Below are 27,385 nucleotides of genomic sequence, written 5' to 3'. Positions count from 1 at the left end.
GATCAGGGAGATGTGCTCAGGCATCTCAGAGAAAACATTTTTGTCCTTTATTTTTATATATATATTATATATATAAAAGTCTAAATGTTCATATATGTGAAGTAGAATTGCAAGATATTACTAGATTGGAGAAGAAAAAACTATATATTAGAACAGGTTTCACTTTTTCGTTAAAATAGTCATAGCTGAAGGAAAGTCTACTTATATTTGAGTTGGCAGGATGATTTAAGAAGCTGGGAAAGTATTTCAATGACTTGCCAATGTTCTGCTAAATGTTTAAACACCTAGGTAAAGCAGGTCAGTTCCTCTACATGGGTACATAGTTGAATGTTAAGGCTGTAATTTTACATAGTATGAGAATTACCTTTTTTTCCAGACTAATTAGTTATATGCCAGTCTTGTGGTTAATTCAAGGTCTTTTATATTGCTCCTTTTTCCCCTTCTTCTGTGTGCATGTGAGTGAAAGTAGCTTCCGATATGAAGTCCATTGTTCCTGAGGTAGTGCAGCTTTTCTGAATGCTACAGCTTAGCTCAACAATTTGTATTTTCTACTAATCTGTCCTAGAGTATCTAGTTACAATTGAAATGGAAATAAATAGTTCATATTTGGAATGGAACATGGAGATGCTGAATGTTTTAGAAACTAAATAAATGAGTTAGGGTCACTCTGACTATTTTTAATAACTGCAAACTAGGAATGTTTCAGTGGTTAAAATGAGGCAAACTCAAAGGCAGAAATGAAGTACGAGTGACTATTGCTCATAGGGTCTACTTTAAAAAATTGTTTCTCTGTGACAGAGAATCAGTTTTCTAAAAATCTGGGTCAATGACCAAAAGCAAAAGTGTAACTGAGGTACCACAGGTAGCAAAAAATAAACATGCAGTGGAAAAAAATCTGTGTTTTATTTTTGTAAAAGGAATGTGCAAGTAATGCTTGTGGAAGAGCTAATATATTTTATTGGTCTGACAGATACAGAAGGAATTAAACAGCTAAGCTTTAATAATGCAAATTTGTCTTCAGTTCTGAAATAGAAGCAGCGGTCTTCACCCTTAGACCTTACTAAATACAATACTACTACTATAACAGAGATATCTGGGGTCATTATTATAATGCTTTAATTGATTTATGTTTGAAAGGTCATAAATATAGAGCTCCTAATGGAATGAATAGTTTTGCCCTTTTAATTTCTTTAAAGATCTATAACATAACTCATTAAACTTTACTTTCAAATGTACATGCCTCCCATCTTCTACAAGAGGAGCATTAATTTGGCATAATAATTACATTTGGCATTTATCATCACGTTTGGCATTTATCATCATTACATATGAATTTCTTTCACTTCTCTCTTTTGCCACCCATACTTAAGTTAAGGAGCTGATATACCAACTTTGTAAGACTTAATTCTCTTGCCCTTCAACTGTAGCACATTACTATCCTCAAAAGAAAGGTGGCGCTTCTAAATATAGAAACTTAATTTAGATTCTGCTGTGGCAACCAGTGGTCCATTTCTTCTTCATTACAGTGATAAAGTATTTATTTCTGAAGTCCATTGATATGTTATTTAAGTCATCTTTTAGCTTAAAGGCAAAGAAAAATTTGCCAATAGAGGGGAAGCACAATTTTTATAAAACACATTTGAATATGAGATCTTCCATAGCCTATATAATTCTGTTCTATCTCCCTGAGTTGGATAAATTCTTTCTTATATTATAAAAAAAAACCCCACTATTATAGGTGCTTAGTAGCACATCTCTATTTCTGCTGAAATGAACTCAAAACATTGAATTGGCTTTTCTTCAACCCCTTCCCTTTTAAAATTAGCAGACCTGGGAAAATTTATAGGTAAACTAAGGTAGATTTTTCTTGTTTCAGAGATGGAGCCAGAAATGAAACATTCTTATGCAGGCATGCCCAAGTGATTTTTCAGAAAGAAAAACAGTTTTGAACATTACTTTTTGAAAAAGAAGCACAGCTATCTTTTATATACATCAGAAAACATATCCCCTCTTCTTTGCTATACCAGCACAACTTTTGAAAAAATGGTTGATGATTGTCAGCTTTTTAGAGGCAAAAGGGCTATGTGAGTCACAGCTGGGATTTTTGACTAGAAATGGGTCATGCAGTTTATGGATTCTCCGGAAGTAATTTATTGTACAATGTTATATAGCTATAACATAGTGGGGAAAAAAGTGTCCTAAAGATTTAGTGCTTGCCCTATCATCTAGATACATTTCTGGGTCTTGTTCTGAAAGAGGCCTCTTTCACAGGAAAATACAAATCTGTCAGTCTGAGTTGCGCTTTTGTTCCCTCAATACCTAAATAACATAAAGCTCGCTCTTGATGTTTTGGCGGTGAGGAAGGGAGTAAGTTCTTAAAATCATTTTACAGAAATTAGTGTACAAAGAGCAAAGGCAGGCTTCACTATTTCAAGTTCTACTCATTGCTTGCTTTATTTTTTGAATAAGTGCTGTTAATTATATCTTGAAAGGAAAAATAAATCTGTTACCTGATTTATTATTTTGTAGCAGTTATGCTTGGCTTGTTAAGCCACAAAAAAGAATCTAATTTAAAAATTCAATTGGAATGTTGTTACAAAATGTTACAAAAAATTGAACATGATTTTCAGGAGAATAAGGAATATTCAATAATTAATTTACAGTAGCTATACTAAATTGAAAGGCAAAAATTGCCAGTATTTCTCATCACCACTGAAGTATTACCATATCTTAGAAATGGCAAAAGTTTTCAGAAGTCATATGAGCTTGAAAAGAGTGGAAGCTGTCAAACGGGAAAGTGTATCAGGAGAGTGTGGCGAGTGCACGTGTGATTTCTGTTTGTTTACGTCAAGAACATACTACTTTTTAGAAATAAAATATTGCTCCTTCCTAATGTATTTTATGCTGGAGAGTCCCTGCAGAGGTCCATTTTCAATGGCGGAGAGAAGTTAATGAGGTAGAGAGAAGTTTAAATCCTCAGTACATCATTTAGTACTTGAGCATTTAACAGAGTTAAGCCGTTTGTTCACACCAGTAGGTTGGTTGTTTTTGTGGCCCAGGTACAAAAACAAAAGCACTAAGTCATTTTGCTAGAAAGTAGAGGAACGTAGCATGGGATTTCTAGGTGCGTTCCCAAGTTCCAGAGGGGACGTGCCGTGGCACTACACAGGCGTTTCTCTTCTCGTTAACCCACTACTAGCTGTTGTCCCTATTTTTCTTCCTCACCCTTCTCACAGTTGTTTACCTGTCCCCTGCTCCTTTTCCCTTTCCCCTCTTGGTGGCTGGGCCCCAGCAGTGGGGGACGTGTCTGGTTCTAATGTCCGACAACAGCCTGCACTAGTCAAGAGCAGAAACTGTAAGGGAAGGAAAGGAAACAGCCTCTTGCTAACACGGCTCAGTTAAACATCTGTGAACGTTGATCCACCCCCCCACCCCACCCCCCCCCAGCGGCATCTAACTGCCAAATTTGGATAGACTTCCATGGGAATAGCCAAAACAGACATCTTTGACACATCTAGTATTGTTATAAAGCACTGAAGTTTTAATAAAGATCAACGAAGCCAGTATAGGACCCTTGCCCTGGTTTTAAAAAAAAAAAAAGGGGGGGGGGAGGGGAGCAAACCTTGTTTCTTGAGGATCAGTGAAATTTGTGCGTCTTCTGACTGGTGGTTGATTTGGATGTAATTTGCAGGCAGGATTTGAACTTGCGTTTGACACTGATTCCTGCTGCTAATTGCAGCTAAACTAAAGGAAGGGATGAAACTCGTTTAGGCAAAAGGTTTCAAAAGTCAAGCAGCTGATAAGTGGTTGACATGTAACTTGTGAGTTTATCAAGGCAGATTAGCGTGCATCCCTTTTTGAAAGCGAGGATGACAGTTATAATCAAGGGAGCAGTGCAGGAACTTGAAAAATGGCAGATTTAATAAATATGACTAGATACAGAAATTGAGATGTATATTGTCTTTAAGTGAATGCCTCATACAGGCTGTATATGCATGAAAATCTAATAGGGCTCAAAATCATGAAAAAGAAGGGGGAGGCTCAAGAAGCAACTGGAAATGATGCTGGAATTTTACCAAGATCCTGGGATGAAGAGCATGCTTATGTGGCTGAAGAACTGCAGACTTCTTGGTGTTACCATTTTATACTGTTGAATGGGAAAATAAGGAAGAATAAGAAAGCAGAGAAAGATCCTGAAGAGACTGGAGCGGGAGGGGAGCAGGAAGGAAAGGCTCCATAGTTAGCCTTCATGATAGGCTAAATGACAGCAAATTTTCCACCACAGTGGATGTGTATGCTGTACTGGAGGAGACACTTAGGCTGGGTGTTCTGGTGATCTCAGGTGGAACTGTTATAGTCCCTGGAAGAGGACAGAGCCGTGAGGAGAGATTGCTCTTACAGATAGGCTCTACCCCAGGACCTGGAGAAATTGCCTTCAGAGAAGGTGGCTAGTGCAATGGCTGAGAACTTCCATGTAAGGAAAAAAGCTGTGACTGACATATGCAGCCTCCATTCAGGCTTTAGCTCACAGCAGAGAGCTATTGGGTAAACCCTTGTTCCTATCTCAGCATATGGAGGAGTGCCAGTGGGTAGAAAACGAGTACTAATTGAGAAGGAAAAGTGCTCCAAGATTAAGGAAAATGATAGTCAGGCATTGCATCTAGGGAAAGATCTCAACTGAATAAATATGTGGTTACTAAGAAACAACTGAAATGTTTTGTATACATATTGAGAGCCTAGACAGCAAAATGGAGAAATTTGAGCTTCTGAGAGAGGTTGGGATAAAAAAATATCATCTGAGTATCAGAGGCATGGTAGAATGCTGCTAACTGGAATATCTGTATTGAAGGACTTTGTGCTGTTCAGAAATAGCTAAAACAAAGAAAAGAAAAGTCGTGCAGTAGTAATTATATAGTAGACTAGAAAAAACATCTTGGTGTAAAAAGGACAGACCAAAATCAGTTTGGCTCCAAACCACTTTGGAGAAAGATGATAGAGTGAAAAAAGCCTTGTTGTTAGCCCCAGGGTCTGACTTGAATCCAAATAGTGATCTCTGTAGTGTTTTTAGATAAATACTGCTTGTTGTGAGATGGTTTACTTTCACAGGTTCCGATTAGAGAAGAAATGAGAGGGCCCAGGTATTCCTGCATGTGATTGCTGGCAAGTTTCTTCTTTAAACTAGTCACTGAACCAACAGGGAATCTTGCTTATTTTAGACTTCAGTTTGAAAAGCTATTAAGATATTCTAGAAAATGATTTTGGACTCGGCATTCAGTTTCACTTTATGCTTAATCAGCTGCTGAAAGGGCTGGCTTCACTCCTGTTCCTGCCCCTGCCTAGCTGCTCCCAGCAGTCCCGCGGCCAAGGCGCGAGCTGGATCAGCCAGCTGATGCCAGAGGAAGGGAATGGGCCAGGCCGGGGGAAGGAGTGCTGCCGAATCAGGCTGCCAGAGGCCGTGCAGTGAGCACCTGGGCGAGGGCGGTGGAGCAGCACTCTCCCGTTCGGGGCAGTCAGATAATCAGATTACGTGGAACTCAGAATTGCAGCCGGAGTTGTCATGAGTTGATTCAGTTTAAAACACACGAAAAAACATATGAGACTTGGTTTGGAATTTAGGTTTTTGTGTCTTCCTGGCAAATTTAAATAAGCCAAAGTGATCAAAAGCATAGGGAGCCTGAGGACTCAATTTCTTTGAAGTCGGAAGTCCTTAAATTTTATCTGGAAACTGTATCCTGAGTAAGGATCGGTTCTAGTGGTCTGCAGACCAAAAGGAATGAATAGCCGGGTTGAAGATATAGAATAAGACTAATGCAGGGAGCCTGTGAGCAAAGGGGAAAAAGACTGGGTGGCAAAACGTCTGTCGCAATATTTCTGGTTTGTCTCTAGAAAGTGACTTTGGTCTTCATGAAAACATGAAAACAAAAGAAAAATAAGTTCTTGTGTAGTGAGAGAGGTAGAGAATAGCAGTAATACAGAGCTAAGACATTACATAGCTTTAGCTCAGTTTTCAATAAGGATGATAACTACAGAGAAAAAGGCAAGATGTATAAGGATAGTAAGAGAATGGAAATTACTACAACCAGAAGCAACTTAAGGATCGTAAAATACTCAAACCAAGAGAAATTTCCATCTCGGAATTGGGAAAGAATTAGTGCTTATTGTAAGTATTTTGGCTAATCTTTCCTTCAGGGTGGTACTGATGACTGGAGAAAGCTGTGCCTCTTAAAGAGGGGGAGAGGGAGAGTTGTGCAAGCAATTAAAAGCCTGTCAGTCAGCCTGCACAGTATGCAAAGGTTTAGAGCACGCTTTGGAAGAATAATCGAGGACTTACCTAGAGATCAAAGAAAACAGAGTAAAGTAAAATACACCTGTTTCAAAGGTAGTATTTCAGTGACCCAATAGCTTTTTTTGATTAGAATTAATTTTCTAGAGAAGGAGGGTCAGCCTGTGGCCTTCAGGTTGGAGGTGATCTGCCAGAACCTTTCCCACGTTTGAGGTACATCTCCCTTTGCCGCTCCGTCTATGGATTGGGAAGCGCAGGAGGGAGAAGGTGGCAGCTCAAAACTCTTGCAAGTGGCAGAATATCACTGCCAAAGGGCACAGGCTTGAAGTTAGTGATGGTCAGAGAAGCTGGGCGTGGAGGGACATGGTCCAGTGAAAAGTGACTTAAATATAGCATTAATTTGGACTGTGTTTCTAAATGCTATTCTCTTTGGGAGAGGGAAGTGACCCTGCAGCTAGTCTAGAATCATAAGACTGAAAAAGACTTTGAGATCATCTAATCTAAATTAAGGCTGTTTAAAACTTGTTCTGTCTGCTGTAGAGATGAAGAAATTATTCCTTGCAGCATCCTGTTTTCATACTTGAAGACACACCCCACTCTATCTTCCCCTCCCAGTTTTTTCAGTCTCTACTCATCCACAGTATTTTCCAAAGCTCTGATCACTTTATTGCTCTCTTTTGAGTACACACCATCTTGAAGGATGGTGTCCAAAACTGCGCTCCTTTTATAGTGCTCCAACTGCGGCTTTATGAAGGCTGAATGGAGTTCAGGTTGTACTAAAGTTCATAAATCCAGGTATCGTGTTCGCATTTTTACAACATGATATTGTTAACTCATAGAACTTCATAAATTGAACATAATCTCTCTCTCTCTTTTTTGGGGGGGAAGGGGAAATGTTACTTAGCCAGTGGTTCCCTGTTCAGTGTTTCTGCAGTCGATTACCTGCTTGTGTAATGCTTTGCATTTCATCTTTTTTCCTCAGACTGTTTTTCCAGTTTGTCTTTTTGTCCTCCAGTATAATTTGCAGTCTCATTAAGCTGGATATCGTCTGTCAATTTAATAAATGTAGTCTCTGTGCCATCATCTGGGTCATTAATGAAAACAGCGAATAAAAGCAGGCACAGAGTAGGTGACTTTGGAACTCCATTCTAGATCCATATTTTGGCAGTGAAGTAGCGATATCTGATCTGTTTTTTCTCGATATGCATCCATGTTACAGCAGTTTCATTTGGGCCTAATCTCTTTAGCTTGCTTACAAAAATATAGGAGACAGTGTCGAAAACCATATTTAAATTAGGATATAGGTCTGGTTCTCAAGTCTGCTGTTCTAATTGAGAAGGAAATTAGCTTTGACATAATTTACCCATTTCAAATTCTAGCTAGCTTTCACTCATCTTCTTGTTTTAAGTATTTACAAATAGACTGATTATAGCTGCTCTGTGCCTACTCCCCTTCCCCTTAATTATGGGCTTTTCTTGCCATCAGTGCCTTGAAAGGCAAGATCAGGGACCCGCTTGATCAGGGACCAGTCAAAAAAGACTGGTCGGCTTTGTTCTAGGTCAAGCAAATGCAATCATGTCATTCATCCTGCCTCCTGTAATGCCGTCCGTATTATGTCAAGTGACGAACAGTCAGAGGAAGATGAGGATTAGTAGCGTGAACAGTAAGTTAGATAAGGAATTGGCTTATAAGACATTAGCTATGTGGTGTTGAAATAGGTGGAGCTATGTAGTGGTGAGGTAGGTCTGGTTGCCAATAGTTTCTCACACGTTTTGAGAATGACTTGCTTAGTGCTTTCTCTGAAATATTTGAGTGAAGTTGCTTAAATCTGCAGATGATATGAAGTAGGAGGAGCCCTAAACACAGCCCTTAACACAGAGGATGAGGTTTTAGTACAGGTGCAATTGAACGTCCTTGAGAAATGAAGTAATAGAAGTGGAATGAAATGTAACTTCATAAAGCACAAAGTTGTGGATTTAGGAGCAGATGGCAAACATACTCGAGCGCTTACCCCCTGGAAGCCCTGACAGGAAGACTGTCTGGGGCTTCCCGATGCTCGCGGGACAGCTCTGAACCTGTGGTGTGACGCAGAGAGGAGCGCAGCTGCGACGCGGGGAAGCACAAGCAGTATTTCTGCAATAGCGAGGCATGCTAGCAGCCCCCAAAAACACCTGTGGAGAGTGTCTTTAGACTAGCATGTGTAATTCTAGCCAGCTGTGCTCGAGAGAGAGACATTCAAACTGGACAGGATGCCCAGGAGGATTAGGCGGATAACCAGGGTGTAGAAGTACCCTCTAACAAGAGAGACCAGGTGGGTGTAGCAAGTGTAGGCCAGTAATGTTGTAATGTGGGCTAGTACGGAAGGAATGAGGGAATGTAATTAGTTCTATAAATAGGTCTTGGAGGTAAATACTGTCTAATATAGTATAGAGATGAATCCAGAAGTTCCTGAGTTCACAATCCAGGCTTGAGACACACATCTGAAAGAATCAGAAGGGCATGTAGATAGTTGCTTTCTAATATACCGGTGCGCTTGAATTCAGAAAAGAAATGCATTTTGCATGTAGTGGCAAACTTAAGTGAGACATGTTTGTGTGACCTTTCAGAGACCTTAGAGAAAGGAGATGAGCAAGATCTGGATCACTTTAATTTTATCTTTAAACTCACAGCTGTCGCAGTGTGAAGATGAGTGAATTTATAAAAAGTGGAAAACTTGTTTATTTGAGAGAAATAGTTTCAACACCATCTGTCCTCTGTTTTCCTGAAAGGAAAAAAATTGTGTTGGTCCATCAGGGTTGCTGCTGGACAAGGGTGTGGGAGAGCAGATGCAAGAATCTAAAAATAAGGTTAAGGGAGATCCGTTATGATATCTAGGTTATTTTCCAATCTGTGTGCTAGATAGATGGATTGATGGTGTGTCAACAGTATTTCAACATTACTCTGAAGCAGGGATTTATTGACTAAAATCTTGTCTGTTCCTTCAGGCTTTGTATTAAGTGTAAACTTTAACCTCAACTTCTTGATAATTTATGCCTGTAATTAGTCCTGTAATAAAAGTTTTTGTCTTTGAGAGGTTCTCCCAAACCTTTTATGCTATAGGAATGACGCCCCTTGCTCATGGCAAACAAGTGTGTCATTAACTGCACATCTCAGTGCAGGAAGTCCAACACAGTCACAGTACGATTATAAAACAATCATGGTAGGAAAAAAATACTGCTCAAGATTAAATATTTCTGATCATAGTTTGACTTTTAAGAAACTAGATTTTATCCCTCCCTGCTTACGTGACACATGAAGGTGAGATAATCTAATATTTTTGAGGACTATATTGTAAAATGTTTCAGTAAGGTAGAGCTGTTTACATAGGTAAAATATTGATGTAGCTTGATAGTTAAATCTTAATGTTTAGAAATATGAAAATATACTGCGAAAAGAAGATATTTTGTTATGCTTAAAGTAATGTATGAATTTAGGATATTAAAGGGCAAAAAATAATGAATCGCAAAACAGAGAAATGTTTAACTGTAACCCTACTCCCAACAAGTTAGAACCGCAGGAGAGCGTATAGGCACTGAATTGAAAAGAACGGAGTAGTCCCCTCTGTTTTCAAATGACCGTTCCCTATTAAGGGAGCTAGATAGCTCCCTGAGATAGCTAGATAGAAAGCGTGCACAACTAGAAAATGTGAATCCTAATTTTTTGGAGATGATGGAAGCAGGGAAGGAAGAAATAAGTTGTATGCATTTAAGTATTCACTTAAAAAAACAACTGAACGTATTGCAAGCGTGATGCAATTATTCCACAGCTCTTTTTCAGCCTAACAAACAGTGAAGCACACTGATGTCAGTTAAAAGGAATAAATATGAGGACTGAAGAAATGGCGTTTCCCTCTTTTAGCTGCTTTTGGACATGTTTTTCCAAAATACTGCTGTGTGTTCTTGTGTGTGGTGAGTTTTTTTTTGTTTGGGGTTTTTTTGAGATTCTCATACTTCAGGCTCTAGGTGCTCTTGAGGCTTTTCTTATTCCGGATAGCTCCAGCTCAACCTGTCCATCAGATCTTGTCTTCTGATGTCAGATCTCTCTCAGGAGGCTATTTCAGCCCTTGTAGCGACTCTGTAACTGAGTTAGTTGTTAGAGCCCACCCGAATGGCTATTTGACAGCATGATGTCAAGAACGTGCTGCATGCCCTGGGTGTGGCATCAGGCACGCAGGGAGCATTTGACACTACAGGAGTTGCTTGGATACTGTTGTGGGACTGTGGAAACGGAAAACATCGGTGTGGGCGCGTTGTCATCACTGCTGAAGAGAGGAAGTGATGCTTGGGGTGAGCCATCCTCTGAACCACACCCTGGCTTTGCCTTGGATGGATCCGGGGGCTGGTCCCGAGGGAGATCCCCAAACCGAAGGGCTGTCTGAGCAATCAGGAGGCAGTGCTGCAGCAGGAAGCACAGCTCTTGGTGGGGAGGAGGCACCCCCAGTTCTGCTACAGAAGAGCAAGTAGAGAAATGCAAAATAAAATGCAGTCCACTGAAGAGAGAGGAAGCTGAGTAAGCTGATGAATAAGATGCCTTAGATGAAAGGCAGAGATAGGGAGGGGCCAGGCAGAAGAACTGAAAAACCGTAGAACTGAAAAAATTATTGCTCTGAAAATTGAAGCTAACGAGGACATGGGAGGTGAGATGGAAAGAGGTGAGGCAGGTATTTAAGCTCTGGGGAGAAAAGGGAGAAAGGGAGCTCACAAATGGTAGATCTGGTGACTCTAAGGAAGTGAGATGTACTTCAAAGAAGCAATAGGGAATGTAGTATGAGCGGAGGCAGGAAATAGTAGGAGGATGAAAGGTGGAGACTTACTCTGTAATGGACTTCAGTTTGTGGGAAGTATGAGCGAGCAGGCAGTGACAGCTGCTGAATCAGAAGGAGGGCAGTGATTCAATGAATATAAGAAGCTCAAAGCTGATGTTTGAGATTGTTTTTTTGGAGGTGAAGCAGGAAGGAGGTGGGGAAAATGAATGTTGTGCCCAGTAAGTTTGGGGGGAAGAGGATGCAAGAGTGTGGTGAACATTGGTGATAGGATTGGAAGAAGAGAATAAAGCCAATAAATGAGTTGGGAGTTCAGCAGTATTGCAAGGGAGGCAAGACGGTTGAAGAAGCATGAATAGTGAAAAACACTGCTAGCATCTGGGTTAAAAAGGGTTGATGAATATTGGAAGAGGAATGTGGGTAAGAACATTGTGAACTTGAAGCTGTTGTGCTTGTTTTGTGGAAGATGGAAGCTAGTCCCAAGGTTAATTGCTGTTGTGGCACAGTATCATGGCCCTTGGCAGCCCATGTTAATGACCGGGTTTTCATTGTGCAATGAGTTACACAATGTAACATGAACTGCTTTTTTCCCAAGGAGTTAAAAAATTGACAATAAGTCAAGGGTAGCAGACACAAACAGGCAGGCAGATGGGAAATAGGAGGCATTGCTCTAGCACAGGAAATCAAGGTAGTAGTGGCCAAACCAGTATCAAGGTTTCTGAGGTCATTGCGGAATAGAAGAATTTTAAGGAGCAAATTGAAAGATGTTTATGAGTCAGCTTTGCGAGCATTGCCAGTAAGCTATTCCTGAAATTGATAAATGAAAGACAGTAGGATTGGGAGACACTGTTTTTGAAAGTACAGTTTGATGTGATGAGACTGCTGGGGGGAGGAGTGCGAATAGAGCGCTTGGTGGGTTAAAGAAGTGTTAGTTGTAACAGCAGCCTGAATGGACCTGAGCTGGGCGCATACGCATGTATTAAGGCCAGAGAAAAGGAGGCTTAAGTAATCAAAATGCAAGATGAGCGTAGACTGATGCTCTTAACTATGGGAACGGGTAGAAAAACTTGTACATTATAGGCTTTGTCAGAACAAGCTGCGAGAGTTGCATGTTAGCTGGACCCAGAGCTGAGGGAGAGGGCACGCTCGAGGCTGCCACCGATGTCACTGAGCTGGAGCGAGTGGCAGGGGCACGGCATTTGTGCTCAGCTGACCCGGGGAGAGGGCCCAGGGAAGCACAGGGCTGTTACAGCGGCGCTGGGCTTGAGATGACAACCATCCACAAAGTGATGCCTGAGAGACGGCTCAATGTTTTGTGTTTGGACAGGGGGCATAAATCGTAAGTCTGGAGTTAGAGCACTTCTTCCATAGGTTTTCATAGGAAGATTTGTGTCTGTAAATGGTGTAATCCTGAGGCTAGGCAAGAGAGAAATGTTAGTGAGAGGCTGTTGACAGAAGCTGAATTAGTGAAAGTGTAGAACGGACTGGGAAGAAAAGAAACCAGAGACAGCAATTGTAGAAAAGACTATTTAGTTAGCTTAGACCTGAAACAGCAACTTGAATTTGTACAAAGGACTGCTATTTTAAAATGGGAAAAACAAAAGCAGCTTAGTCTGAAGTTACTCATAAACATTCAAAACACCTAGTTTCTGAAGTTTGCTCGTAAGCAAGCTGCAGCAAGTAAGAAAAGTCATGCAGTACTGTTGTCGGCAATGATTTCTTTTCAGTGCCAGTCTTCTGCATTTTCCTTTACCAAGATTACTGGTCTGTTGCAGCAGGGACAACCAATCCAGCCAGGAAAGGAGCAAAAGTTTACTAACAGAGCTTATTCTCAGAGCTGTGATTACAGTGCTGGTGTCAGATGAAGTAATGGGGAAAGTTGCACAGTCATGTTGATGCATGCAGTCTTAAAAACCCATGACGCTTGCCAGTGCAAGGACAAAAGGGATTCTAGATGACTGAAAATATTAAAGATGGAAACCAAATTTTCAGTTGGCTCAATCTGAGATATGTATCAGCGCTAACTGATTTACAGCAGAAGTGATTCACTGTTTGTAACCCATGTTTCTCCATGTACACAGTTGTCCTCTGCTGCTCAATTCTGAAAAATTACTAAAAAAAAAAAAAAAAAAAAAAAAAAAGCCTGGTAAAGTTTTTGCCTGATTAGACGTCTCCCTGTAAGGTTTGCCTACCTCCATACCAAAAAAATTCTCTGACTAAGAATCTGCCAACTGAACCAGGATCTAAATGTCAGTTGTTTCATGTGTTGCAGCCTTTGTAGTAATGATTTTTTCACACGCATTAATTTGCCCTTTGGACTTTGGTTTCTGCACTTATGTACGCCATTTGAACTCACTTGGTTTGCACAGGTATGTAATCAAAAGTAGTTGATTGTCTAGTGGAAATGTTATTTTTCTGTTGACATGAGACTGTCCATAGCTCTGCTCCTGCACTGTACTATTTCTGCAGTAGTAACAACATAAAACAATCGTGCTTGCTAAGCAAATGTAGGGCTTTAATCACAGGAAGATGATTAAGAAAACACTTTTTAAATTATGAAGGCCGGTTGAAATGACTTTCATTTGTTTTGAATAGTTATTTTAAAATATTTATTCATTCACTACACTTGCATGTGTTTTTTTGTGGCCAACAGTTAGTATCACATACATGTGTTTCTTGGGTTACGTGCGGGTAAGGACTGTGTTTTATAGTTAAATCTGTTTACTGCACCCTGCATTCACGTAACTAAAATAGGGTTAAACCAGAACCCCCTTGGTCTGTGTGCACTTTAATTTCCCAATGTCCTTGTGTTTCTGGCTGCGCTGTGCCAGTAGCCTACCAGAAGGCCAATGACTCACATTTGCAGAGCTGGCTGGCGGCCAGCCTGCAAATAAAAGGGCTCCAGCTGGCCCCGGAGAAGCCCTGGCTCCTCTGCTCCAACAAAGGAGCTGCATGCCGCGCTGCGCTGCCAGCAAGCAGCGTCCCGCGCAGGGCTGCCGAGCACGTTCGAATCGTACAGCGCCTCGATGAGCAAACATGACTGGACACGAATTGAAGAGGAAACTCTTGTGTGTTGATGTGCTCAAGTGAAAAATCTGCAAGTGTGTTAAAGGCTTCTGGAAAAAAGATCAACCGCAACAAAACTGTGCCAATACAATCCATGGGCTTTCCTCCTCACAACAAACAACAACAACAGACCTAAAACCTCCAGCAGAAGCGTGTGCAATGGTGCACCACCTACAAATACAGAACTGCAGTATTACCATTCTCCTAGGCTTCAGGCGAGGCGCGGGGTGTGTTCCTGCAGCGTACCAGAGGAATGTCTTGCAGTAGTTGAAGTTACAATTACAATTTTAAGAAAGGAATGTTTGTGGTTTTCTGTAGATTTTAATGATTATCTGTAGCTCTAGCGATTATCTGCAAAATAGGGCACAGTGTTAGCAGCAATACATGTATCCTGTGGCAGTGCGCCAAGACAGTAATTGAAGGTCACGGCTTGTTTGCGAAGTGCAGCGCTGGATGCTGCTCTGGCTCAGGGGGCTGGCAGTGCCACCGAACAAAGGCAGCTCTGTTGGGCAGCCTCACAGGACCCGTTGCTTGACAGAGTTCATGCCTCGCTGGGAGATGTAGCAAACGGTAGTTGAAACTAGTGCTAAAATAACGTGGCTATTAAATAAGCTGCTCTCAAGTGTAGTATTTTGCATATGTCATTAGCAAACTTGGATGCAAATACTTTCTGTGGGCTTTAGGACTCTAAAAGAATGCTTATTTTAAAAATTATTATTTGAAAGCCAGCACTAGTGCTTTTACATGACAAATCTTTGTTTTGTAAAAATACATATATTGCAGAAAACTTAGTAAGCCATAATGATGTAAATGTTTTTATGTTGATATAGCGTACTGAATGTGAGCAATTGCACCAGTAATAACGTCATCATTTGTTATACTTTTCTTTGCTGTTTTCCCATTTAGTGGATTTTCACTGAGATCATCTTCAAGCAAAATACTCGAATATGTGTGTTTTGATAGCATTCTGTGCATAAGTGATGCCAGTTTAGAATTTTTAGCAAAATACTTTTGTGGCTATGAATTAGTGGTGCTACACTGGGTATTAATACTCTTTGTTACTAAGTTGCAGTCTATTAATAAAGCTTTGTCCAAACACTCAGACTTGCCTGTCCTCCAGACAGTCTTGTGATGTGTATTTTCACTGTGTCTGTCTTGGGTACTATTAAGGACTGCCTGCTTTGACAGTCATAGTACAGAGCGCACAGCTATCAGAACGTGATTAGTTTGATAGTATCATGAAGCAGCTTGCGCTCTCTAGTAGGCGTAATTCATTTGTTTGCACTTACTGAAATGAATAGCAGTGTTGAAGCTCTTACTTTAGAGGTATAAGGTTTCAGGGGTTTGTTTTATCATGAGAGGGGTAAGAATTTAGTGAAAGTAGTAGTAGTATGTCTTTGGGATGTTTAGTACTACTTGGAGGTAATCTAGAATGCATTTTTAAAAGCTAAAATTGAAGATCATAGAAATATAGCATTAAACGGTAAGTTTGAAAAATACTTTTTGTTGACTACTTGGCAAAATCTGAATTCAGGGCTTTTCCGTTGTGTCAGCTATTACTAAGAGCTGAAGTTTTGCTTTTCAGAGGTGAAGGATTTGCACGTTCACTTGATGAGCTCATGGCTGTGTTCTGGGGCAGAGAGTGGGCAGGCTTTGGAACAAAAGATGCAAAGGTGGCGTCAACTGAGTCTCCATACATGAAATAAGGATGTGTCTTATTGTTTTCTGTGATCTGTCGTGGTACAAGTGAAAACTGTTGAGGCAGTATTCCCCCCAGCCCTTAGGGGAAGGAAAATTTGAGGTTGAAATGTTATTTCTGAAGGGCTTGCTATAAAGCCTTTCCCTAGAGACAGGGTGGTGCGGGGCCAAGGCTGGCGGGCTGGGTTAGGGTGCTCCTTGGCCGCAGTGGCCGTGGCTCCCGCGCCCGGTCGCGGCGGTGGTGGGCGAAGGCCTCGCTCTCCTGCTCTGGCTCCTCAGGGCCGCACGGGCCTCTCGCGGGGCCTGCGAGCCCCTGCCCTCAGCAGCGGGACAAGGCAGCAACTGTCAGGAAAGGAGGAGCGGGGTCAGGCCCCGCGCCCTCCCAGGAGCTCCCTGCCATATAAGGCAGTTAAGCAGAGTGGGGCTGATTTTTGTCGCTTAGAGCTAGGCAAGCCTCCATGGAAGACCACTTAAAAGGAAAAATCAATACAATAAACTGCCTATGATAAATGTGCCTTTAAAGCAAAGCCCGGTTTTGCAGTTGCATGGTTTTAGCAGAGGCTGGATACTGTCCCAAGCACTGCGTACAGGTAGCCTGGTTCCCTTCCTGGCTGTGTGCGCAAGGTGTCCAGACCGTGATGGAAGAAATGCAGTTACCTGAGAAGGGTCCTTGGTGGGTAGAAAGCTATTCAGTTTCAACTTTAATTTTTAGCTGTACTTAAGTATTTTGTTATTTCAGACCTCAGTTTTATAGCATTCCAGTGCACCTTTAAGCTTACCTCATTTGGAATAATTCAAGATGAGAACAGAGGGGTAGTCATGAATTGATTTCCCCTTATTCTCATACTTGCTTGGCACATGCTTTATACATGCTTTATATTTTTCCATGAAATTAAACATAAACAGCTGTACATGTTTTAAGGGTTTGGAGGAAATAAATGCCTGTATCTCAGCCTCCCTTGTGATTTTTTTTTAATCTATCCATACTTGTGTATGTGAGCCTAAACCAAAGAACGCATTACAAGCGTTATTGCTAAATTTCCGTTTGGAACCCGTTTTCTTATTAGATAAAGCTCTGTGCGCTTTTTTCTCTTGGGCTGTTCAGATGCTTTGATGTTTTCATGTAAACAGCTAGTTGGTTAGGACCACTAACTTCTGTACAACAGTAGCAAAACCTGTGTTTTATCAATTTTTATCAGCAAGGGGAAAATAAGTTAGTTGTATGTTGAAAATGAGCAGATTATGCTTTAAAATATTTCGCATCAGTTGGTAGGCTCTAGCTGGCTGCCGGCCCGGGTGCCGTACAGCGTTTCGGGAGGGCTCTCCCATGCCAGAGCCGGCGGGCGCGGCTGCAGCCCCGGCCCGGCGGGGGCTCCGCTGTGGCCGTGCGCATCCCCCCCCCTCCCCCCCCTCCCCTCCCCTCCCCGGGCGCTTGGTGCTAAAGGCGCTGCGGGGAGGGGAGGGGAGGGGAGGCCGCTCGCCCCGCGTAGCCTGTCCGCGCCCCGGCCGCGGCTGCCCGCCCCGGCGGAGCCCCCTCCCCGCGCCCTTATGTAAGCGGCGGGGCGGGGCGGGAGCGGGGGCGCGCTGGCCCCTCCGCGGCGCGGCGCGCCCCGCCCTTTCCGCCGCGCCGCCGCCGCCGCCCGCCCCCGGCGCGCGGGCGGGCCGACCCGGAAGCGGCGCGCCGAGAACCATTTTCCTTTTGGTTTCAAAGGCGGAGGCGGGCGCGGGCCTGGCGGAGGTCCCGCGGCGCGGAGGGCCATGCTGCGGGGCGGCGCGGGGCGCTGAGCCAGGTGCGTACCGCGGGGCCGACCTCCTCCCGAAGGGGCCGCGCCGCGTGGGGGGCCGCGGGGGCCGCGCGCTGCCCGGCGGGGGCCGGGGAGGCCCCCGCGGGGCCGGGGGAAGGGGGGGGCCTCCGCAGTGGGGCCGGCTGCGCGGCCGCGGGGGCTCCGCGCCCCCCTTCCCCCGAATTTTGAACTTGGGGAGCGGCGTGCGCCGGCCTTGGCCCGTGCGCGGGGGCGCGCGCCTGTCTTTGTGTTGAGCGCCGCGTGGTTTGCGCGGGGACGCGCTCCGCGGGGCGGGGGGGGCAGCCCCAGCCCCGGTGCGCGGGGCCTGCGCGCGGCCCCTACGCCGTGCGTGTCGCCGGGAGCCGCAGGAGCGCGCAGGGCCGGAGCCGGGGCGGCGCGGGCGGGGCGCGCAGGCGGCGGGGCCGCCCCTGGCTGCAGGCAGCCGCAGCGCGGCGCGGCTTTGTGCGCGGGGACGGGCGCGCACCGCGGGCAGCGCGCGGGCTCCAGAATGCGCCGGGGAGCCGGTGAGTAGCAGAGCCGCGCTTGGTGCCTGGAAGGGCATTTAACCGGTGCTTGTGCGTCTGAGGACGTAATTAAAAAATGATAACTTTTTTTTTTTTAATACCAAGGTTGAAATTCTGATGTTAACGTCATGCTCGCAATTCAGACCTTAGCCGTAAGGAGTCACAGCGTTATAAAATAGTTGAAATAATAGTTAAAGCATTCTGCGTACGTCACGGCTTCCCGCTGCAACCCCCTCCGGTCAGTTTGTATGAAGCGAGTACTAGTTACCGCTTATGCGTCAGCGGTTTAAGCTTGCGTTTTACCAGTTACTTAATTTTACTCACAGGCTCTTATATCCTGTCTTGAAAGGTAGGGAAGAGACTTGCGTCCTAAGTAACATGGGTTTTTTTTTAATTAGAAATCGTTTCTGTCACAGGAAATACAAACATTTTGTGCATGTGCATTTATGCATTGTGTTAATGCATAAATGAGGTTTTGTGCTGTGAGAAATGAACTTGATGCTTGATTTTTATTTCAGATCTATTTTATTTATCTTCTATTCTTTTCCACTTGGTGATTTGCCTTTGAGTACAAACCATGGCAACAAACAGCTTTTGGAAGAGAATTACAGCTATTTCAAAGTTTAATGATTAAGTGTCATGATGAAAAGGTGCCAGTGTTTGCGCTATTGCAGACTAAACAGCCACACTAAAAAACAGTATATGGAAAAGTTTGCTTAACAGTACATATAAATTAAGTTTATATGATCTTTTCGATTTTTAAGAGGGTTTAAAGAGGAAAGCATATAAAATTGCTTCAGTCTTTGCCAAAGAATACGAGTCCTGTTGTATTAACAAGTTTTAGAGTAAGAAAGGCTTTCTTGAATAAATTCTTAGTTTTAAAAGTTATTTTCTTTGCAGCGTAAGTTCCTCTAGACAGATAATTTTAAAAAGCAGATACACTACATATACATTCAAAAATGTGCTTTTGTGATCTGAAGAGTGGCTTTCAGGCACATGAGTTCAGTGCCCAGCTAAACAAGGTTTAAACTATAGTAATGCAAATGAAGTATTTTTGCATGCACTAATGAACTGGGCACACAGCTGTTAGTTCAGCTGTAACCTGAGCGTTTATTGGAATGAAAATTTTCTGGTGTAACAACCTAAAAATGTTAAGGTAACACCCTGTAGTCAGCAGTTCTCAGACGTTTTGGACCCCTAGTCAACGCTGGCGAGTGTGGAGCGCTGGCTGGTCACATGGTGTTGGCTTACCATGTTTCCAGCTGCTTAATTGCATTAAGCAGAGATAAAAACGCTTTCTGTGCTTTTGCAGTACTGCTTCTTAGGGTAAGCAGGGCCTGTGGTTGCCATGGGGTTGCCGAGATGATGAATGCGTGATTTTTATTGTTATACGTGTTAGAAAAAGCAGTCAGTGAGTCTTGCGTATTTATGAATATTTGATGAAAGCCATCAAAAAGTTTGAGATTCCTTACTGCAAAGTGATGATACTTCATGTTTTCTTTTTAAAAAAAAAATCTATTTGGAATTCAGAAAGTTTAAAAACCGCTTTTATTGTCAGTCTCACAGCTCTGCCAGGTGTCTCTGGTAGGTAGGCGGCTTATTTCGTGTGTGTTTGGGGGCAGAACCAGCAACGAGGAGGAGGCAGGTGAGAACTGTGCAGTCCAGGAGCGGTGAATGTGCTGGTAAAGAAACCACAGTGTGTGTGTGCGTTCATGGAGCACCCTTTAGCCAAGTATTGATTCTCATTTGGTGAAAGGCAATGAGTTTTTTTTTAAAACAACAACTTAGAAGAATAGTGAAGTTAGATGTCGCTTAAAATTGAGCGTGTGCTCAAGCCCTTCTTTTGTTTACTTGTGGTCTTTGGGGAGTTGGGTTAATGTAGACGATAAAGGACGCTTTCTGCAAGTTCAGAACAGAGATTTTTGTTTGAAGATGTTCAGCTTTTAGTGGTTTCAGCCAATATGTGTGATTCTCCAGAGATTTGTCCTCTACCTTGGGAACTCAAAGAGGGAGCATCTTTCTATGGAAGTTTGCAAGAAGCCTGTTAGACCTTCTTAAATCTGTTTTTCGTGTCATTACATGTCTCGCATGCTTGTTTCTAGTAGCTGACTCTTGCCTGCTGTAGTCTTAGTCTATTTTTCTTACATATGGTATAAAGTGTGGTCGTGCCTTTAGTGTAAAGACTTTTTCAAATCTGTACCCGTTTGGCTATCTCATTGGTGGCCTGCATATCTCATTGAGCTGGTGGAGTCTGGACTTTGCTTTCCTAAGGCCTACTTCTTTTGAAAGGGTGGGGTTTTGTTGTTCTTTGATAGTGGGAATGTTTTCTAATAGCTCTTGAAAAACGTCAAGTAAGTTTTTTTTCAGCTGAGTAGTTATCTGCCTATGAGGAGCTGTGTGACATGGCACAGTTTTGCTTTATTTATTTACATATTTTTACTCAGTGCTTGTAGGCTAGCCTGCATCCTTCACATGCATCTTGCGGGGGCGTTGGCCTGTCTAGAGACTTAGAGCTATGAAAGCAAATGAGAAGGGATTACGTTTCTCTTCTGAGAATAATCACGTTCACAGATCTATATTTGGAACTAGTTCTTTTAATACCAGCAGTAAGATAAACCAGTGGCTCACACATACCTTAATCTCTAGTGTTGTCTAAATCCCTGAATGATAACTGCAAGCCACATTCCACATGGTTTCATTTCAGCTAATGATGCGGTGTGTCCTCAGAAATTTATTTGTTGACCTCAATAATTGTCTGAAAAGTTGCTCTGCTTTTTCAAATTGATTCTTTTTCAACATATGTTAAGATGCAGATACAAATTAACAACGGAAAGACGCATCAACGTTTAAAAAATTATCTACTTGCTAGTCATGAGCTTATACACTCATGCTTTGCAATTATATGATGTGAACTCCACCTCATCTTAAAGTATTAACAATACAAGGTCCATTATAGAAAAGTGATGCAAGAGCAAATGCCTTTTCTTAGCCATTAGAGGTTAAATAATTATTTGCTATTCAAGAGGCTGCAGTTAGTACATTACCATGTTCTTCTGCCCTTCCAGCCCTTTCATCTAGGCACCTTGTTGTGGAAATGGCTGATTGGCTGATGGGTTTTTCCTGGGTCATACAAGAAGGGCTAATAACTGAAACAAAGCCTTAAATAGAATAGAAACAAGAATGGAGAACATTCCGTCTGAACTTTTATAGAGAGTTGGATATGTGTATTAGAAAATATTACATATCTCCTACAAAATAGTTTCTCATTGTTTAGTAGGTGCTAGGACTTAAGCTCTATAGAGGCTGAGCTTTTAATTAGAGCAGTCACAAGGCAACACCTTACAAAGTAGGTAACAGAGTTTGATTAGCTGTTCAGTGTATTTGTTACGTCCTCTGCTTTATTCACTGATGTGCTGAGGGACTGAAGGCAGGTCACTGACTGCCGCTAGCCTGCTTAGATGACTTCTGTCAAGTTAAGTAATTGCTTTCTGCCTCGGTTTCCCCATCTGTGAAGAAGGCGGAGGTGATCCTGGCCTCCTTTTGTGCATACTGGGGATCTGCTGCTGCAGGATGCTGCACGTGAGCTAGCGATGTTGTGCTGCAATAGTAAAATCTTACAGATGTTACTGCCGCATTTGCACAGTGCTTCATTGGCTGTAACCTGTGTTGGTGTCTCCTTCTCATCTTTTCCTGCTGAACTGTAATCTTAGAGTTGGTCTCAAACCGTTTTTTTCTTTTGACTTTTCCCTTCGTTCCTGTTTTCTGTCCTATGCAATAACTTTCTTCTCCTTTTCCTATCGCTCTGGGTTTTTTTTTCCCTTGTATCCTGCACAGTTTTTCCTAATAATTCTTGTCTGCTTTTTTCTTTGTTTCTTTAGTGACTTCCTCTTCCTACTCTCTATCTGTCCTCAGAATTGCATTTTCTCTCTCCTCTATCCACTGGGATTTCCTTTCCACCTGACTCATCTCCTTTTGGTACATCCCCACTCAGTCACACTCTCACTCGGCTTCTGTTCCAGGAAACCCTGCCAGCGCCAGCACCAGAGGGACTACCCGCTCCCTCTTCAGCAGAGCTTTTTCCACCGTTGTGCTCTCTTCCCACTCCTTTTCTGCGTAGGACTCGGCATGCCTCGCTACGCAGGGTGGGGGATTTGGACGCGCTTGTAGGGTAGAGGAGGCAGGGTGCTGGGGGCTCTGTTCATGCCTAGACCGTCCCTACTGCCTTGTTTGGAGGCTGTTGTTTCCCTCGTTCGTCTCCCTTTTCTCCTTCCCCTTTCTTTGCAGAGCAGATCAGGAGGGTTTGTGCATCCGGCGGGGTGGAGAGGAGCTGGGGCTGGGATGGTTGGGGCCGGCGCTGGGCCCGGCAGCCCTTCCTGCGGGGGAGGAAAGCAAAGCTGCAGAGCGGGGGAAATGAGGTGGTTGACTTCAGGCAAGGTGAATGGTTTCAGAACAGGAAGGCAGCGCTTTCATGTCTGCAGTTGTTTCCACTTCAGTGTCCTTAGTATAATCACCACTGTGCTAACTAGTCCTGCAGGCAGGCAGAGAGGATCTGCGTGTTCAGCTGTATGTTTAAAATATAATCATGCTCCTGTACTTTGAGCTTCTGTGGTAAGTGCTCTTGCTCAAGAACAATGAGGAAAAGGAACAGTGTATGCTGTAGTTCCCTTTTCTTGCTAGTTTTCCACCACCTGCACAAAGGAAAAACTAAAAGTACAAAATTCTTATTTCTTATATAATTAGTTATTGTTATTCTGTTCTGACTTGTTTTGATGGAAGAACTGATATGTCAGTACTTAGACAGTCCTGGGGGGTTCAATGTGCTGAACTTTTTTAATTCGTTAATTTTCTTTTTTCATTTTTTTAATAGACATTCAAACCCTTGGTTGGAAAAAGTGTGTACAATTCAATTACTGCAGTAGAATTCCTTGTGGACAAACAGCTGGATTTTATAACTGAAGATAGTGCCTTTCAGCCCTATCAGGTAAGAAACCTGGCTAGTGTACAAGTACTGTCCATTTGTTTATTAATGTGCATGTATTTAGAGAACAAGAGAAACAGTGACTTTTTTCTCTTTAAGAAAAGGGTCTAAAAAGCTCTTCTATGATCAACACAAAGCTTTTGATACTTCAGCTTGTGCTGGACTGATTACAATTAGAATAGCCATAAATTTTCTTATGACTGCGATTGTACACTGTGGGGATACAAAAATAGTACGTTGAGACTAACAGATGGCCCTGAATAAATACTATGTAATTTTGTCCTGACACCCCTTCTTCCCTCCTCCTCCTTCTCCAAGACTTCCCCCCCCCCCAACAGCAAGTACAGAGCTAGAAAAAGAAAAGCAATTGAGGTAGAACTGCAGGGAAAGGAGAAAGAGGTTCAGCTCACGGAGCGGTTGGTGCTTTGGTTTGTCAGTGCTGGGGAAGCTAAATGAGTTCAACGTTTCTTGTCAGGATGAAGTTACATGTTATGACTCAAGTTGCTCTAAAGCTTGGCTTTGCTGAGAGGGAAAAGTCCTGCTGCCATACCCCACACTAGCTAGTTTAGCTTTCTAAACCAGCAGATCCCTGAACCTCTCCCCCCCCTCCCCCCGCCCCCCACATACACTTACCAAAAAAAGGTCTGATATCCGTGAGCTGAAGTGGCTTGGCAGAGGGTACAGCAAGCACCATCCCCTCCTCGAGGGAGGGGGCAGGATGATGCAATGCAGAGTAGGATATCCTGGCAGCAGCAGCAGCAGCAGCCTCTTAAATCAGCTGAGCCATGAAGTGTAAATTCACCCTCGGAGCCCAACTGCAATCTTCCAGATTCATTTTACAAAGAGAATACTTGTGCTAGCCTCTATTCTTTGCGTGAAACCTATCAAGATTGTTGTCTCTGATAGCGTTCGTTCCAGTAACAGTAATCAATCTCCTTTTGGCAGCAGATCATTTTTCACAAGATGAGCTGAGCAAAACAAATCGAATATATGAGAAGGACTGTCTTTTGTAAAACAATCTCACCGCCAAGCCCAGCTGGCAGTAACATAGCAATGGCATATGCGTTTTTAGGTCCTTCCGTTTCAGAGAACATTTGCTGACAAGGTCTTAGACACAGGGAAGTTCCAGTTTCATTTGGGAAGGTGCATACAAATTGAAGTGAAGGTGTTATTCCTGAAAAGATGATCTTGTCATATGGAAAACTGTCCTTATTCTATCTTGATAGATAATACAATAATTAACAGTAGTAACAACTTGAATTTCAAAAGAGATTTTCACCAAAAACTGTGCTACAAGCAATAGCTTGTGAAAAATAATTTGAAATGTAAACTTGGTCTTCCTCAGTACTGGCCTTTGTTTTTGGCGTGTAGAGGGCTACTTCTGTGTGAGAGCTCAGGTTGCTTTCCTGTCTTGTGGAGCATGCCGTTACCTATTAGAGGCAGAGATGGAGGATACTGATCTGTATCCATTATAAACAGTTTGGTGACAACAGAAACCTAAATTACCTGCTCGTTTTAACATTGCAAGAAGGTTGCTAACAGAGATTCCTTTAAGGTATTAAAGCATCTTAACTAGATATTGCTCAGATACTGAATGTAGATTTATAAAGAAACATTGTGCTCACTGATTAACAATGTGACAATTTCTTTATTTAACTGATGATATTAAGTTTTGGAAATTACATTCATAGGCGTGTCACTCTTTGAAGGGCTAGCAGGGTCTCGTTACCAAGTCTTACATGTAAAACATACAGATAAGAACTTCAGTGAACAATAATGTCTTTAAGGGAAAAATAATTCTTTTAAATGCAGTAACTGAATTATGTACTAGCAGTGTATTAGACAGAAATAATAAATTGATCATCATGAGACTATCCTGAAACATATCTGAAATGGGAAGATTGTTTGCATTTATTCATTTTGCTTGTTAGTTTTTGAGTACTGTTCTGTACTTAACGCTGGAAGTCACAAATGGCACGTTCTTGGTCTTAAGTCACTTAATGTAAAGTAGTTCTTTCTTAAGCTTTTTTTTTTTTTTTTTTTTAAGTTAGAAGGCCTTCACCTGTCCGTCCCCACCCCCCGAAAAACAGTTGCCAGATAAATCTTCAGTAAACGTTCTGATTTCTGAAAATCTACTTTTCTATGAAATAATGGTCCTCTTGTTCCTTTGTTTGATCCAGAATACTATTAACCGGCTTTTGAGCAGAAGACAGAACTTAAGAGCCATCCTTTGTAAAGATCAGTTAACACTGAGTGTTTCTAAGTATATCTAGTTTTTGGTTAAAACTCTTATAGCTGTGCATTTTCAGTATGGAGTCCTTAGAGACCATGGTGATCTAAACATTTTTTTATTGCATATTGCTGTAAGTGCCTAAAGTTCCAGTACCTCACTGCCAAAACAAACAGAGTTTGAAGCTGTGTGGGAAGACTCCATTTCACTTCGGATACAATTCTTAACTACTGAGTAATTTTTCCCATCATTGCGTATACTCAGAATATTAATAATGGGCAGCACACAACCATTTGGTATGAATTTTGCTTAGATCAATTTTGTTCGAAACACAGTGCTATTTAATGTAACTATTGGACTAAAGAGTTTTCTGAATAAGGTGATGGTGTCCAGTTGAAAGATGACAATTGCCCAAGGCAAAGAGAATAGCACACTTGGCATCGTTTCAGTCTGTCTTGGCAGGAAAAAACAAAGTTTGACTAGGCAAAGAAACTAAATTACTCTCGTTACCAGAAGTGGTTCTTTCAGAACAAGAGTAAAGACGCTTTGGCAGGACTCACTAAGGAGTCATGAACCACAGATTCCCATGCCATGTCTGTTCTTTGCATAAATAAACATATTTCAGTTGTTACAGATTCAGCAGCCTACATAAGCACTAGACTAATATAGTTCCTAAAAGCAGAGCACGCACCTTGCTCTTTAGCTGTTTCCCGTTTTTTCCCCCATCTTCACCATCTTGTACCTGACAAGTATTGCACTTGTTAGGGAATGTGTTCATTACATCCAAACACGTTACTGGTTTGTCTTTTCCCATGCGAGGGTCCTGCCTTGAAGGCAGTCCCTTCTCCAGGAGCATTCCCAGGGCTCTGTACGCATGGGGCCTTCAACACCAACCTACAGTTTGTTTCCTGTGCCTTTTATCTCAGCTGCTTCATAGAGGATATAAACGGTATTACTGTCTACGTGAAACTGGTGTGCAACTGAGAATGACTCATTCATTAATCTGGCATGGTCAGACCATTTAGTCATGTATTTCTTTTTATGGTGGTGACAAGAGGATCTTGAGGACAGAGCCGATGTAAACGTATTTGCTGTGATACTTTGCTTAGCGTTAAAATGAAAATGATGTTCCTTTGCAGTAAGTGGTAGATTAAAAAAAAAACTATTTTTATGTTAAACTAATAGCTATAAGAAACATCATCTTGAAATGTGATATGCAAATCCAGATCCTTAATGTTTTTCTATTTTGCATTCACTATATATCATGTATATTTCGTGATTGTTGATTAAGTAAAAACTTTCAAACTTGCTGTTTTTCAGTGACTTTTGTTATAGATTGAAAATTAACACACTTTAAAATGTTTGTTGTTAAAATATTTTAAGTGAAACTGCAATAAACTTATACAAATGCAGATATAATTCAAATCAAATAATTAAAATTATTTTCTATAGTAATAACTGAATACCCATTTACCTGTGATATTCTGTGACCAGCTGCATGTCTATTATTTATGGTATACCTAGAAAGTTAAGCAGCACCAGAGCTGATCTTGTCTTAATTTGTTTAAGGATTGTAGTTTACTTGAAAAACTACAGATGGGGATATGAAGAATAAAAGCTCAATATGTGCGATCTCATCAGTTTGGTGGTTTTATCTGCGTGATGTTTGGCAGTGTCAGTCACAGGCCAAAGTGTATAATCTGCTGATTTTGACTGAAGCTGAGCTCTAGGTTTTTAGCTGGAGTCAATTGCATTATATTTTGGACAAGCAAATGAAGAACAACAAATCACTTTACACCATTTTTTTCCATAATAAAATACACATGCAGAAAGACCTGGAGAGCACAGAGTGTGCATTGCCCAGGCAGTCAGTGTGTTTCTTCTTTCTGCCAGAGGTGGATGTAGGCTCAGGGATTGCTCTCGTGCTTCCCAGCGCCAGTGTTGGAGGCTCTGCCGTTCCTGGGGCAGCTCATGTGGTCGTGCGAAGCCTGCAGGCGCTGCTCCATCACTGGGTTGCTATA

At 42.3% G+C, this 27,385-nt stretch overlaps 1 protein-coding gene across 8 annotated transcripts in view; it reads left to right on the top strand.

Moving 5' to 3' along the window:
- The window catches only part of JMJD1C (jumonji domain containing 1C), a 168,382-nt gene that overhangs the window by 85,045 nt on the left and 55,952 nt on the right, over window positions 1–27,385 (top strand). For 5 of the 8 annotated variants that reach the window (XR_011142260.1, XM_068950822.1, XM_068950824.1 and 2 more), the window contains one exon: window positions 23,024–23,137. Coding sequence is in view for 1 of the 8 variants with exons in the window: in XM_068950822.1 (XP_068806923.1) it covers window positions 23,024–23,137 (114 nt within the window). In the remaining 7 variants the exon portion in view is untranslated. Of the gene's footprint in view, window positions 1–17,501; window positions 17,639–18,134; window positions 18,157–23,023; window positions 23,138–27,385 lie in introns of those variants that run through there. The other 3 variants (XM_068950828.1, XM_068950823.1, XM_009670375.2) reach the window with 3 other exon arrangements.

The sequence above is a fragment of the Struthio camelus genome, chromosome 7, assembly GCF_040807025.1.
Source record: "Struthio camelus isolate bStrCam1 chromosome 7, bStrCam1.hap1, whole genome shotgun sequence".
NCBI classification, from domain to species: domain Eukaryota; kingdom Metazoa; phylum Chordata; class Aves; order Struthioniformes; family Struthionidae; genus Struthio; species Struthio camelus.
Note: the sequence above shows the minus strand (reverse complement) of the source record. Positions and strands in the feature narration are given on the sequence as shown.